Genomic DNA, 14,821 nt, shown 5'->3' on the forward strand with positions numbered 1-14,821 from the left:
AGGGTCGATGCCTCTGTAACACTGCATTCACTGCTGATACTCATACTTGCCAACTTCACGATTTTCCCGGGAGACTCCAAATTCCTCCCGATTTCCACCCGGACAACAATATTGGGGGCGTGCATTGAAGGCACTGCCTTTAGCGTCCTCTACAGCCTGTCGTCACGTCCGCTTTTACGCCATACAAACAACGTGCCGGCCCAGTCACAGAATATATGCGGCTTTAATACACACACAAGTGAATGCAACGCATACTTGATCAACAGCCATAAGGGTCACACTGAGGGTGGCCGTATAAACAACTTTAACACTTTTACAATAATGCACCACACTGTGAAGCCACACCAAACAAGAATGACAAACACATTTCGGGAGAATATCTGCACCGTAGCACAACATAAACTCAACAGAAGAAGAACCCAGAACTCCTTGCAGTACTAACACTTCCGGGACGCTACAATATACACCCCTGCTACCACCAAAACCCGCTACCCCAATTTTTATTTAAATTTTATTTGATATTCCATTGATTTTTTAAATAATTATTATAATTTGAAACTCGATTTTGTATGTGACTATAAAGTTATATCAGCCTTGCTTGTTTAATATTCAATGCAAAACTTGTTTGGGTCCCTATTAAAAGGTTAATTTGTTCAACCTTGGCCCGCGGCTTTGTTCAGATTTAAATTCTGGCCCACTCTGTATTTGAGTTTGACACCCCTGGTTTAGAGTATCCATAGCCATTTGAATGAAACATTTCAAAAGGTGTAGTCATATAATCGGAGCGCTAATTTAAAACACACCACTGTCTTTATGAATTACGGTCTCAAATTGCGCGAGAAATTGTCTATTTTCGCTGTACTTGGCGCTCATTGACCTTGAACGACAGCAATTTGCTGATTGTTGAGTAGACACCAGAGACATGGAGCCAGATAGACTGCCACGTTATGCTCAAAAACAAATCTGTTCCAGTGCCTTCCTCACCTCCCATTTGCTGTTATTTCATCCCCTGCAACAGATTTTCAGAGGAAACGTCGATAACAACGCTCCGTCAGCCAACTCCTTCACCCCTCCCGTCGAAGCCCAGTATGTGCGCATTTATCCCCAAGTGTGCAGAAGGCACTGTACCTTACGCATGGAACTGCTTGGATGCGAGCTCACAGGTGAGTGAGCGGTTAGCAGCGCACCAGCTCACCTTCCGTGCGACCAAGAAAAATGTCACCGTGCGAAAATATATAAATGTTTTTTGTCTTCAGGCTGCTCTGAGCCATTAGGCATGAAGTCGGGCCATGTCCAGGACTACCAGGTCACAGCCTCTTCCATCTTTAGGACGCTCAACATGGACATGTTCACCTGGGAGCCTGGGAAAGCCCGCTTGGACAAGCAAGGGAAGGTGAACGCTTGGACAGCAGGACGCAGTGACCAATCACAGTGGCTACAGGTAAGACATGCCCTTAAGTGTGTGATACCAAGTACCGTATTTTTCGGAGTATAAGTCGCTCGGGAGTAAAAGTCGCACATGCCGAAAATGCATAACAAAGAAGGAAAAAAAACATATAAATCGCAATGAGTCGCATTTTTGGGGGGAAATTTATTAGATAAAATCCAACACCAAGAATAGACATTTGAAAGGCAATTTAAAATAAATAAAGAATAGTGAAAACAGGCTGAATAATTGTACGTTATATGACGCATAAATAACCAACTGAGAAGGTGTCTGGCATGTTACGTAACATATTATGGTAAGAGTCATTCAAATAACTATAACATATAGAACATGCTATACGTTTACCAAACAATCTTATACGTCTAGTCTCTTACATGAACGAGTTAAATAATATTATTTGATATTTTACGGTAATGTCTTAATAATTTCACACATAAGTCGCTCCTGAGTATAAGTCGCACCCCTGGCCAAACTATGAAAAAAACTGAGATTTGTATCCCGAAAAATATGGTAGTAGTTTACAGATCCATACATTTTACCGTCATTAAACTAACTAAATGCCCTTAGTTTTATCATTTCTCTTTCCTCATTGTCATGTGTTGTCAGTTTTCTGTTTAGCTATATTTACTAATTGACATATGCCATGGGTTTTGACTGTGGATTATTTTGGAATCGTTCTATTCTTTAATAAAAGGTGACGGTTATAGGAATCTGTACCTTTCACATTTAAACCAATAATTTGGCTAATTTGCCGGTACTGAACGTTACTTATTTCCGGTACTTTTGTGTGTGTTTATATTAGGGTTGTCCAATATTTTGGTACCGGTACCAATTGTCAGGACTTGATCAAAAATAGAACTCATATGCAGAGTGAAGAACAAACCGGCAGGCTTTTATTTTGAATGTTACTTTTTCACCTCCAGAGTCAGGGCAAAACAACAATAGCTGTATCTGACAACTAGCCGAAAAGGTTCCACAACAAGGGAACAACCAAAAATCTGTCCGAAGGAGGAAACAAAAAATACCAATCGCAAACTATACTTAGCGTGGAATACAACTATAAAATTTATCAATAACAAAAATGCTCCAAATGGAGGGGGAAACATGGCTATAAAACGTCTGCACTGTTTCTGATCTCAAAAATTAGTTAACAGAAATTCACTCCAAAAATTGAGGAAAAGCAGGAACTGTAAGAATAAACTGAAACTCACCAATTCGACTGTAAAACGTTACAACAAAAAGTTCACTCTGCTGAGGAGGAGAAAAAGAAACTCAAAATACCAACAAGGGAATTCAGGATCAGGATACACAAAGCAAGACAAGACAAGGCTTGGACATGAAGCTGGAGATGTACGAGACAACGAGAAATTCTTGAAAAGAACAATGGGAGGCGTGGGCTTATAAGACACATGGGGATAATGGGAAACAGGTGGAAACAAACAGGGATCAGGGATGACGTCAGACTGACAACACAAAAGGAAGGGGAAGTGACCTGAAACGAGAGGAGAGTTACTTTTCAAACTAAAACATGAAATTCAAAAGACAGAAAAAAACAAGACAAGACATCCCTTACCGCGGTGATACCAATATGTATTTTGATACTTTTTGGTACTTTTCTAAATGAAGGGGGACTGCAAAAAATGGCATTATTGGCTTTACTTTAACAAAAAATCGTACGGTACATTAAACATATGTTTCTTATTGCAATTTTGTCCTTAAATAAGATAGTGAACATATGAGACAACTTATCTTTTAGTAGTTAGTAAGCAAACAAAGGCTTCTAATTTAGCTTTTGATGTATGCTGTAACATATTGTGTCATGGCCGGCTCTACGCAGGGGCAAGAGGGGGCAAAGCCCCCTTAAAGAAATGTCTTGCCCCCTCAAATCAAAATTTGAGAAAGCAAATTTTAATAAACTCAAAAAATTACTACATTACAAGTTGACAAAATGATCTGCACTGAAGATCGCCGAAGAAGGGACACACACGATATAGTGTCGGCTTCCCTCCCATCCCTCCCTCCGCTGTGCGTGTATTCAACATTCCACAGGCTGCGCAGCAGACACACACCCGCACACACCCCTCAGCCCTCAGAAAACATCCAATCACTGTTGCAGTATGAAAGTAAAAGAAAAGGAAAAGTTGTCTACATTTATCATATACTTGTTAGGATGGGTGTATTTGTGTAGTCTTATCTGTCATAAACACGTTTATCGTCGCGGACTTTCTGTGCTACGGAGTTCCTTTTCTTTTTTCTTTTTTTACAACTTGACTAGAGCAGTGACAGCGGAGGCTCTGAGCCAGAGGCGTCACTAGACCTAATACTGGACGGGGGTACACCTGAGGCACAAATAATTCATGTAAGTGTGCAAAGCGCGCAAGCAAAAACATTTTTAGCTCTTATTTATCATAAAAAATACATAAATAGTGCTTTAAACTATGAAATCGTATCAGATGATGTTGTATGGATCTTTGATGAACCACCTGAAATTAACTAATGCATTTGACCTACTTGTGCACTTTTTTACTCCAGACTTCTAAACTGCTACTGGTAAAAGCAAAAAGGAAGAGCAATGAATCTTTTTGAAATATATATTGCAGTAATCATCTGCAAATTTAACATCTACAAAAGTAAAACAAAAAATAAAGCACCCCTACATCTCTGGGTTCTTTTATATTATTTAATTTCCATTTATGGCAATGTGGCTAATCCTATTTCAGATACACAAAACTATAAAATGTACACAAAACAATAAAGCCACAGTAGTAGAATAAATGAACAACTGTTGTGTGTCTTCTTCAGGAATCATTTTCTGAGAAGTAAACTGTAACGTCTCCTTTTCATTTTTGCAAAGTGGTCAATCACTCTGGACAGACATGGAAATATTACAGTAACTGTTATACAGTTGACCAGTGGTTCCCAACTGCTGGGTCGCGACATAAATGTGGATTGTGTGTCATTTTCAGTGAGTCGCAGTCAGATGTGTGCATGGAAAAAAAAGAAGTTTAGGGAGAAAAAAATCAAATTGTGGCAACAAAAAGCCAGATATTTTTAGCTATTTTTCTAGTGACTATTAGTGAGTATTTTAGCAAAAGGCAAACCGACTAACAAGTTGGAGGAGGACTCAGGACAGACATGGAATATATATTTTTTTTAAATCCAAACGGGGCAACAAAACCCGATATTTTCAGCCATCTTTATGAAAACAAATACAAAAATGTTACTATTTTTTCTGGAAACAAAACCAGATGCTTTACCTGTAGCCATTTTTCTGTTGACAAAACAAGATTATTTTAGTCAAAGTCACACCGATTAACAAGACAAGTCTACTGTGCTATTTTTCTGTGAAATAAACTTGAATGATTTAAAAATTTGGCTCACGACTTGATGATATGGAAAAATGTTTTTCTTCCTGAAGATAAACCATTTGAGAAGCACTCAACTCACACATGCTTACTCCAAATCATCATTGATGCAGAACCAACAGACAATAACCAACATTATGTTTCATGTTGATTGGAAATTCCCCGACAGCTCGTACAGCAAATGAATATGTTTGTCTTGATACAAGGAATAGCGTTAGCTAACTTAGCATCAACTTAAGACAATTATGTTGCCTAGCTAGCTAGGACTTCACTTACATCTCTCATTTCTCGCTGCTTCTTTTCTGCTGCGGGCGAATAACTTTCTTAAATCCATCTAGGAGTTACAGTTTGAGTCGAATCAAAATCAAAATAATGTAATTGACAAATTGTTGTTGGCTAACGTTACCTACCTCAGCAGTGATTCTCACCCCCCCCCCCCTCTCTCTCTCTCAACCGAAGTCTTGATCCACACGTGAATAAATTACCATATTAATTAGCCATGTGCTCATTGTTTCGTGGAGTGAATACAGTAGCAATCAATTACCATACTAAGTAGTATGTGCGCTGTTGTCTATGTGATGTAGACTTAAAACTCTGAAGCGTTGTTTTTTATTGGTGAATTTTTTACCGGGGCACTTCAGATTAACAGTGGGGCACGTGCCCCAGTGAAATCCACTGCATGTGAAAAACTGAAGACAAGTGACCTGTGTCTGACAGACCCCTACGTAAAGCCCCGCCCCAGGCTGTAGTCCTGTACTGTTGTTGTTTTTCTTCATGTAATCACAGCAGGTTTTTTCTGTTGTTGTTCAAACTTACTTATTTTCTGCTCCAGCTTCCAGCAGCTCACAAAGAGAAAGTTAATGCTCTGTAATGCATCCATTTTTCAGAGCATTTAAAAAGTCTAGTTCTTCTCCTGCATGTAGTAGTAGAAATGATGCTACTGCTAGTACATCAGGGACAGCAGCTACCAATACTGCATCTTTAGCACCAGCAAGCACTGTTTCTCCTGCACCAGCTCCCTCCATCCCCCCAACAAGCGCTCCCCCAAAGCAGCCTGCTCACCTACCCAGTGACTTAAATGGCAACGCACCATCTCAGCCAATACTGGGTGGCTACCCAAAGCGTGCATTTGGTACAACAATAAGATCATTCAATCCTGCCTGGTACCGTGCACGACCATGGCTAGAGTATTCTGTGGTGCCAGACGCCTGCTTCTGTTTCCCCTGTCAGAAATATGGCAGCGCTGTTAATGTTTCCCCCCCTGAGGGATTGCCACCTTATTGTGGTCAGGGAGGTTTGCGTGCCTCAGTGACCGTAAGAGCTATACCAGCAGGTGCTTAGTTTTCAGGTGTGACACCCAAGTTGGACAGGTCTGAAGGTAGAGGCCTGACAAAGTGCAATCCACTACTCCAGGTTGGGGTTGGACACATAGCTAAAGACCCATTTCGATGAAGAAAGCATCGTTACTATAAGCACAGGAAAAAAAGTGCTGGAGTATGATGTGTACACATGATGCCCCCTTCACATTTCTGACTGCCCCCTCATAAAAGCATGCCTAGAACCGCCCCTGTATTGTGTAATTTTACATTCAATTATTTCGTCAAAATTATGAGGTACAAGTGGTAAAAAATGTATTATTAATCGACTTGTTAATTTACTGTTAATATTTGCTTACGTTCTCTTTTAACATTTTCTATATACACTTCAAATGTAATAATCACTTATTCTTCAGTTGTTTGATACTCTACATTAGTTTTAGATGATACCACAAATGTTGGTATCGATCCAATACCAAGTAGTTACAGGATCATACATTGTTCATATTCAAAGTCCTCATGTGTCCAGGGACGTATTTCCTGAGTTTAAGAATAAAATATAATTTGTTTAAAAAGGAAAAAAGAATTGGTGATGCTAAAAATATATAAATTTAATCATAGTACTATCGACTAGATATGCTCTTGTACTTGGTATCATTACAGTGGATGTCAGGCGTAGATCTACCAATGGCCGTTCGTTTACATTGTGACGCCGGTGAGCTACGGTGTGTAGTGAAGCATGTTTAGCTATTCCTTGTTCTGCAGGGATGATACTTGTTAGAAACGTACTTTATTTGTCGCCATGTAGGCGAGGATTAGTGATTTAGAAGTAGCTAAAACACTGCAGATTGCAGCTGTACGTTGGCCGCTAGCTAGCTAGCCATGTCAAGCACCTTTTCCTGAGGGTGGTTCAGTGTTATGGTTTCACCTTTATCGTTAGTTTTTAAGCCAAAATGCGTCCGTTCTCCGTTTTCTGTCTGTACACATTGTCTGCTTGTAAGTACTCCGTGCCGAACACCGAACATGCTCCCCTGTCCGGAAAACCAGTCATATCAAGACATGACGTCACGCCTTCATACCCCTTAAACAAAAAGGGGGTGGGTTACCGGCACTTTTTAGAAGCGGTATAGTACCGAATATGATTCACTAGTATCGCGGTACTCTACTTGTACTGGTATACCGTACAACCCTAGTATGGACTGAGGCTCACACAGAAAAATAGTGCAGTTTAATTGGCCATGTTTTAAGGCTTTTGAAAGTGGTTGCATTAAGACCACAGTCAGGTCCCTAAAATGATTGCTAGTTTATGATACAAAGCTGTCTTACTGAATCTTGTCGACGCAATTATGAATGTTGTACAAAATACAGCATATGCAAAAATCTGTAATTTTGATTTGCATCATCTGCAAGGTGCTGGGAAATGTAAAACAGCTGTTCATGTGTTTGACACTGGAAATGCTTTCTGGGATACTGCATTGCTCCATGTTAAGACAAATTGGTCGCCCCATTTAGCTTCATGAGAGTGGGAAGATATTAGACACACATATTACTGCAAAGTGCATATTGAAATAGTGCCTTACTTAATAATTCAGCCCAAATTGAGCATTACCATCATTGTAAGGGCCCTATTTTAACATAGGTCATACATTGCATCTCCTTAGATCAGACTGTTTGACTGGGGGGCCGAATTGGGCTAAAAAATGTTTTTGCCGAAAGCATGCAAAGTAACCATATATATATATATATATATATATATATATATATATATATATATATATATATATATATATATATATATATATATATATATACATGTGAGATTCTCCTGATGATTGAGGGAACCCCTCATGAAACAGTTCTGCAGAGATGAAGTAGTCTTGTGATTTTTCCCACACATACATATTGCTCTCTACCACTGTACCGAGAACTATTATCTAGATAATCCAATCAAGACATATATATATATATATATATATATATATATATATATATATATATATATATATATATATATATATATATATATATATATATATATATATATATATGTATATACATATATATATATATATATATATATATATATGTATATACATGCATTCATCTTCTACCACCCGTCCTTCACTGGGTCACGGGGGTGCTGGAGCCTATCCCAACTGCTCTCGGCCAAATTAGTGTTGCCAATCAACCTATCCCAAAGTCATGGGGAGAAAATGTGTGGGACGGCGTAGCGCAGTGGGAGAGTGGCCGTACGCAACCCGAGGGTCCCTGGTTTAATCCGCACCTAGTACCAACCTCGTCACGTCCCTTGTGTCCTCAGCAAGACACTTCACCCTTGCTCCTGATGGGTGCTGGTTAGCGCCTTGCATGGCAGCTCCCTCCATCAGTGTGTGAATGTGTGTGTGAATGGGTAAATGTGGAAGTAGTGTCAAAGCGCTTTGAGTACCTTGAAGGTAGAAAAGCGCTATACAAGTACAACCCATTTATCATTTATAACATGGAGAATACATTTATAACATACAGAAAGACCTTGAGCCCGGGGATCGAACCCAGTGTGAGGCACAAGCTATATATATATATATATATACATATATATATATATATATATATATATATATATATATATATATATGAAGTGGCAACTTGTCCAGGGTGTACACCACCTTCCGCCCAATTGTAGCTGAGATAGGCACCAGCGACCCCCGCGACCCCAAAGGGAATAAGTTGTGGTGACTTTTTCAGTGTGTAGCCCGTCTTCCGCCCAATTGCAGCTGGGGTAGGCTCTAGCCACCCCCGCGACCCAGAGAGGGACAAGCAGTAGAATATGGATGGATGGATAAAAGTCAAAGATGTATAAGTGTGGAGAAAGTGTTTCTCAATGTTCCCATCATGCCTTACAATGGATTAAAATAGGTGTAATTTAGAATTGGTTAATGTAATGGGATGTTTTTTTTTTTTTACAATATCCACAAACTTCAGTGAGCAGATTGTGTTTTGCCACCAAAATTGTTTGGTGGCAGAGGTTTGGTGGCAGAGGGGTTAGTGCGTCTGCCTCACAATACGAAGGTCCTGCAGTCCTGGGTTCAAATCCAGGCTCGGGATCTTTCTGTGTGGAGTTTGCATGTCCTCCCCGTGAATGCGTGGGTTCCCTCCGGGTACTCCGGCTTCCTCCCACTTCCAAAGACATGCACCTGGGGATAGGTTGATTGGCAACACTAAATTGGCCCTAGAGTGTGAATGTGAGTGTGAATGTTGTCTGTCTATCTGTGTTGGCCCTGCGATGAGGTGGCGACTTGTCCAGGGTGTACCCTGCCTTCCGCCCGATTGTAGCTGAGATAGGCGCCAGCGCCCCCTGCGGCCCCAAAAAAGGGAATAAGCGGTAGAAAATGGATGGATGGATGTTAATGCTGTGCTTGTTTAATCTAGAAAGTACTCATGGGTACAGACTTGAGTTTCTCATATTGTCCACAAAATGTAGACATTCTGCCACCTAACAGGATTAAATAGAATTTTGGCCCATGTTTGAACACCCCTGCCTTAAATGATGCAGTTATTTCCAATATAGTGGCCACGCTCTTTTCTCTGTTCCATCATTAGATCTTTGCAAGTATTTCGAGCGCAAATACTTGGTCGACGTCAAATGCCCGATTGTGAATTACATGCATTTTCTTGTACTTGAGTATGTTATTTTCAAAAACTGCCTTTTTATTTCACTTCGCTTGATGGACCTTGCCACCATTGTATGATTGCTCCGAGTTTAGGATTCAGCTCAGGCTTTTGTCTCCTTCATGTGATGATCCGTAGCCCGGATCATGTTTTGTTTAAGTTTAGGATTCCCTTAGTTCTGTTTCAGCATCCCTGTTTTTGTGTTCCTTGTTGCCATGATTATGTTCACCTGCCTCTGATTAGTGATTGCGACGCTCACCTGCTAATGGTCCCTAATCAGAGAGCTATTTAGTCCTGCCTCTTACTACTCTCTGGCTGGCTGTTTTGTTTGCCATTGGTTTGTTGTTCCTTATTCCAGTGCTAAGTTTTTCTATAGCTGCCCGTGCCAGCGTCACCTTCTTACAGTATATCTTGTATTTTTTCCTCCTTATGATGATAGACTCTTTTTCTACCTGCACGCTGCTTCCAAACGTTCATATGCACCTTGGGGAAACAACAAGCGAATAATCATGCGACCCCACCGTAAAACTTCAAAATCAACCAATCAGTGTATTTTCATTTCAGTTACAGATGGCTGGAAATATATCCTAAATAGGAAGGCTGCACCGCACAGTGAACAATACCATATTTTTGGGATCATAGGGTGCACCGGATTAAAAGGCGCACTGCCGATGAGCGGGTTTATTTTTAAACAAAAGGCGCACCGGATTATGAGGCACATTAAAGTGGTCATATTAGGATTTTTTTTCAAAATGTAAAACACTTCCTTGTGGTTTACGTAACATGTAATGCTGGTTCTTTGGTGAAAGTGTTGCATAGATTATGTTTTACAGATCATCTTCAAGTAGCTTTCTGAGCGTCTATACAGGATGCGCTGTTTTGTGGGCGGTCTTATTTACGTGGCTCACCTTCTTTTCTCCGTCATCTTTGTTGTAGCGTGCAAGGATGGGAATGAAAGAAGTGTCGAAAGATGGAGATAACTGTTTTAATGACATTCAGACTTTACTTAAATCAATAACGGAGCAGCATCTCCTCATCTGTGGCTCAATAAAGCAACATCAACGCCGAAAATGTTTCCTGTGAAAAATACGTCCAACCGGAACCCTCTAATAACTAAAGTTCCGTGGGTGAATTATATAAACCCACTACAGTTTTTAGCGCTTTAATAGGTAGTCTACTGACCAATGTAAGTATGAACTTTACGCTACTTTATATTAGATGTGGAAGCAGCGGAAGATGAATGCCACATAACAAGATAAAGAAAAAGAAGGAGCTTATGACTACGTTGTCTCCACAGACTACAATGGCGGACCCGCTTAAATTTTCAGGACTTAGTCAGATCCCAAATACACATCACCCTTTATCAGAAGGTAAGAAAAGTTGGTTTTGCCTAATATTGCGAAACAAAACGGCAGATAGTGTCTGCTAATAGGTGCCATTTTGCGGTCCTAATACGTACCGTAATAATACTCGTATGTGTAATGCGCCGATAATCCATCAAGCGGTGCGGCTTCATAGTTTATCAAAGTCGTACTAAAAATATTTTGACAGATTTTTGAGCATCGTGTGAAATTATCTATATTCTCAAAGGAATATTTAATGTTTTGGTGTTTACTGGCGTCAGCTTGCCGTTTACATGTATCTCTTATGTATGACTCCCGTCTACTGGTCACACTTATTATTTCACCATGTACCAAATAATAAGCACAACCAGAATTATGCCCTGCGTTAGGCACACTGGGTTATAAAGGGCACTGTCGATTTTTGAAAAAATGAAAGGATTTTAAGTACGCCTTATAGTCGGAAAAATATGGTATGTTCTTCTTCTCTTAACAATATGGAACCTGTAAACTGTAAAATTCATGTCCATTTAGCAGAAAATCCTCATGTTAAGCCTTGTATATAAGATATGTTGTTGTCTTATCCCTTTAAGAAGAAGAAAATGCTGACAGCTTGTTCAAGTTAGACCCCTGCTCTTAGTTCAATCTGTAAAACAGATAGCATAGAGGGAATGGGGATGCGGATCATCCTCTCAGGGAATTGAAGATAAGAGCGATTACTTTGATTTATTGGCCTTTCTGCTGCGCCCGTTGCTCCATGCATACCGCCTGTACAAGAATGACACAGTTCTACAGTCACACTGACTTATCTGGACGTTATTAGATATGTTTTTGATTACACTGAAAGGTTTTTGTTGAGGGTGAGGTTTATGGAAGGCTGTGTGCCAAAAGAGACAGGTACTTAGGTAGGCCCCATCTTGACTAGAGAGCTGCAAAATTGATTATTGTGGGTAAAGGAAAACGTGTCTCATGTTACATGCTGTGCCTGCAGGTATCTTTAGACGCTATATAGTTGCACTGAGAAAATCAATGCTTACTGACAGGGAACCTTTTTGCAAAATGAGGCATTACAGTACCATGGGGTGTCAAACGTACGGCCCGCGAACAGGTTTTCTCCGGCCTGCGGGATGAGTTTGCTAAATATAAAAATGAGCCGAAATTTGGGGTGGATAATGTAGCCCAGAAGAGTTAGGGATGCATGGGAGGCTGGGTATCTGTTCTGTTGTGTTTATGTTGTGTTACAGTGCGGACGTTCTCCCGAAATGTGTTTGTCATTGTTGTTTGGTGTGGGTTCACAGTGTGGCGCATATTAGTAACAGTGTTAAAGTTGTTTATACGGCCACCCTCAGTGTGACCTGTATGGCTGTTGACCAAGTATGCCTTGAATTCACTTGTGTGTGTGTGAAATGCCGTAGATATTATGTGATTGGGCCGGCACGCAAAGGCAGTGCCTTTAAGGTTTATTGGCGCGCTGTACTTCTCCCTACGTCCGTGTACACAGCAGCCTTTTTAAAAGTCATAAATTTTACATTTTGAAACAGATACCGATAATTTCCGATATTACATTTAAAAGCTTTTATCTGCCGATAATATTGGCAGCCCGATATTATCGGACATCCCTAATAACGACAAGTAAAGATATAATACTATTAACCGCAACTTGTAAGTCTAGGCACCAGCGCCCCCCACAACCCCAAAATGGAATAAGCGGTAGGTAATGGATGGATGGATGGATGTAAGTGTAAAAAAACCCAACCACATTATAATTTGTACATTTTCAGAATTGTGCTTGTTCTATTTTTAAACAAAGCAAACAATCTGAAGTTGTGTTTATTGTTAAGTTATCGTGCCGTGATTTAACCAGTCCGGCCCACTTGGGAGTAGATTTTTCTGCATGTGGCCCCCCATCTAAAAGGAGTTTGACACCACTGCTTTAAACATACATACCTGGGTATTTTGAGTGGTGGTATCAGGTTCTACGTTTGTCCTTCCAAAAAGCGGACTGATTAAGTAGTTGTCACATGTATATGTATGCCGCTGTAACCCATTGGTTATCTTTACAAATAATTGGTTCCAAGCCACAATACTAAATTAGTTTCAGCCCTTTAAATTAATGGAAGAAAACATCCTTAATGACAAGTTAAGGATTCCAATTAATCAAGACACTCAGGGCTTCTTCTGCTGTGCACCATAGGAAACCATGCAGCTATTAAATATCAAATGAGCATTCAATTTCAACTAAAAATTTTGCATGAATTTGGGACACTTATTTTAGAATATTCGAGACTTACCTCTCGATGAATGGAACGTCCCAAAGATCTAGATCAGGCATGGCCGAACATTTTTACAACATGATCATTTATTTTAATCTAAACAAACTGAATAGGTTTGTTTTGCCATAACGTTAACATGTTGGTATCCAAAAGTCACATTTTGCATTCAATTGTATAAATAAACATGTATTACTATATGCCTCTATTACAGGCATATAGTAGTGATTTTGGGTTGACGAAGAGGTTCCTTCATGGACCAGCAACATGCAATCAGTCACTTGTATTGCACCCACAGACGAGCGTTAAAATGATTTGGAAATGACTAGGCATCATTACTCAATAGATTCATTTAATTTGCAGTATCACAAAATGGAAAAAAAAAAAAGAAGACAATACCGTCAACTGAAAACGACACAAAAAATACTACTTTCAGGAAATATAATCGACAACTAATGCTGACAATTATACACACATTCAAAACAATTTCCCTTGTGGATCATTAAAATTTGTCTAAGTCTAAGTCCAACTATTTTGTATAAGGATTAGTAAGTCAGAAGCACGTTTTGTCTCCTGACTACCTAAGCATGCATTATATTTTGTAAATACAGTTCTAGTTACATGTTTGAGGGCACCGTTTTTTTTTTAGTACTATATGATACTAGTGGTACCCCAAATTATAAGTAATTTCAGATGAAAGCTGTTAAGTTGCAAGAAAAATTAGTTACGAGCCCACGCCAGGTTTGTGCCTTTTGAGTTATAAAGACTTTATTTATTGCTACACATTGCTGTCCCTGCTTTTTCTACACAAGAAACAAACATAAGTTTTGATAGGACAGTTTATGTGCATGCTTGAAAGCTGCGCAGAAATCGACACAATCCTGCCCTCCAACTATCCGCCCTGAGAAAGTTAGTGCAAAGGTGGAGAATCGGACGATTCGCAGCCTGCCCAGCAAGTCAGCCCAACCGCAGCACTGTCAGTCCGCGTCACGGAAGCTGGAGCTAGTGTCTGCGGCATGCAGCCATACACATCTAAACGAAAAAACATTTATCCATAAAAATATTTAGAAGCTGCAGATGCTGTGTTCTTCCTAGTCCTGCCTGACAGTCGAGCTTTACGTTTGGTACACAGAGACGTCCGTATGAAAAATACAAACATGGCTTCTTAGTTCTTAGTGTTAGAAAATGGATGGATGGAATTCATTCAACTATTATATCATATTTTTTGTGCTTTAGAGCAGTGGTCCCCAACCTTTTTGTATCCGCGGACCGGTCAACGCTTAATAATTTGTCCCGCGGCCCGGTCAGGGGGGTTGGGTGTCCTTTTTTTTTTTTTTTTTTTCTTTGTCATGAAAAAGGGACGTTTTTGTCATGAAAAGGGGAGTTTTTTGTGGTTGGTGCACTAATTGTAAGTGTA

At 39.9% G+C, this 14,821-nt stretch overlaps 1 protein-coding gene across 3 annotated transcripts in view; it reads left to right on the forward strand.

The window, feature by feature from the left end:
- The window catches only part of edil3a (EGF-like repeats and discoidin I-like domains 3a), a 365,883-nt gene that overhangs the window by 245,491 nt on the left and 105,571 nt on the right, over positions 1-14,821 (forward strand). For all 3 annotated transcript variants that reach the window (XM_061906308.1, XM_061906307.1, XM_061906309.1), the window contains 2 exons: positions 1,019-1,163; positions 1,257-1,441. In XM_061906308.1, the coding sequence (XP_061762292.1) occupies positions 1,019-1,163; positions 1,257-1,441 (330 nt within the window). The remainder of the gene's footprint in view (positions 1-1,018; positions 1,164-1,256; positions 1,442-14,821) is intronic.

The sequence above is a fragment of the Nerophis ophidion genome, linkage group LG07 (genome assembly GCF_033978795.1).
Source record: "Nerophis ophidion isolate RoL-2023_Sa linkage group LG07, RoL_Noph_v1.0, whole genome shotgun sequence".
NCBI lineage: Eukaryota > Metazoa > Chordata > Actinopteri > Syngnathiformes > Syngnathidae > Nerophis > Nerophis ophidion.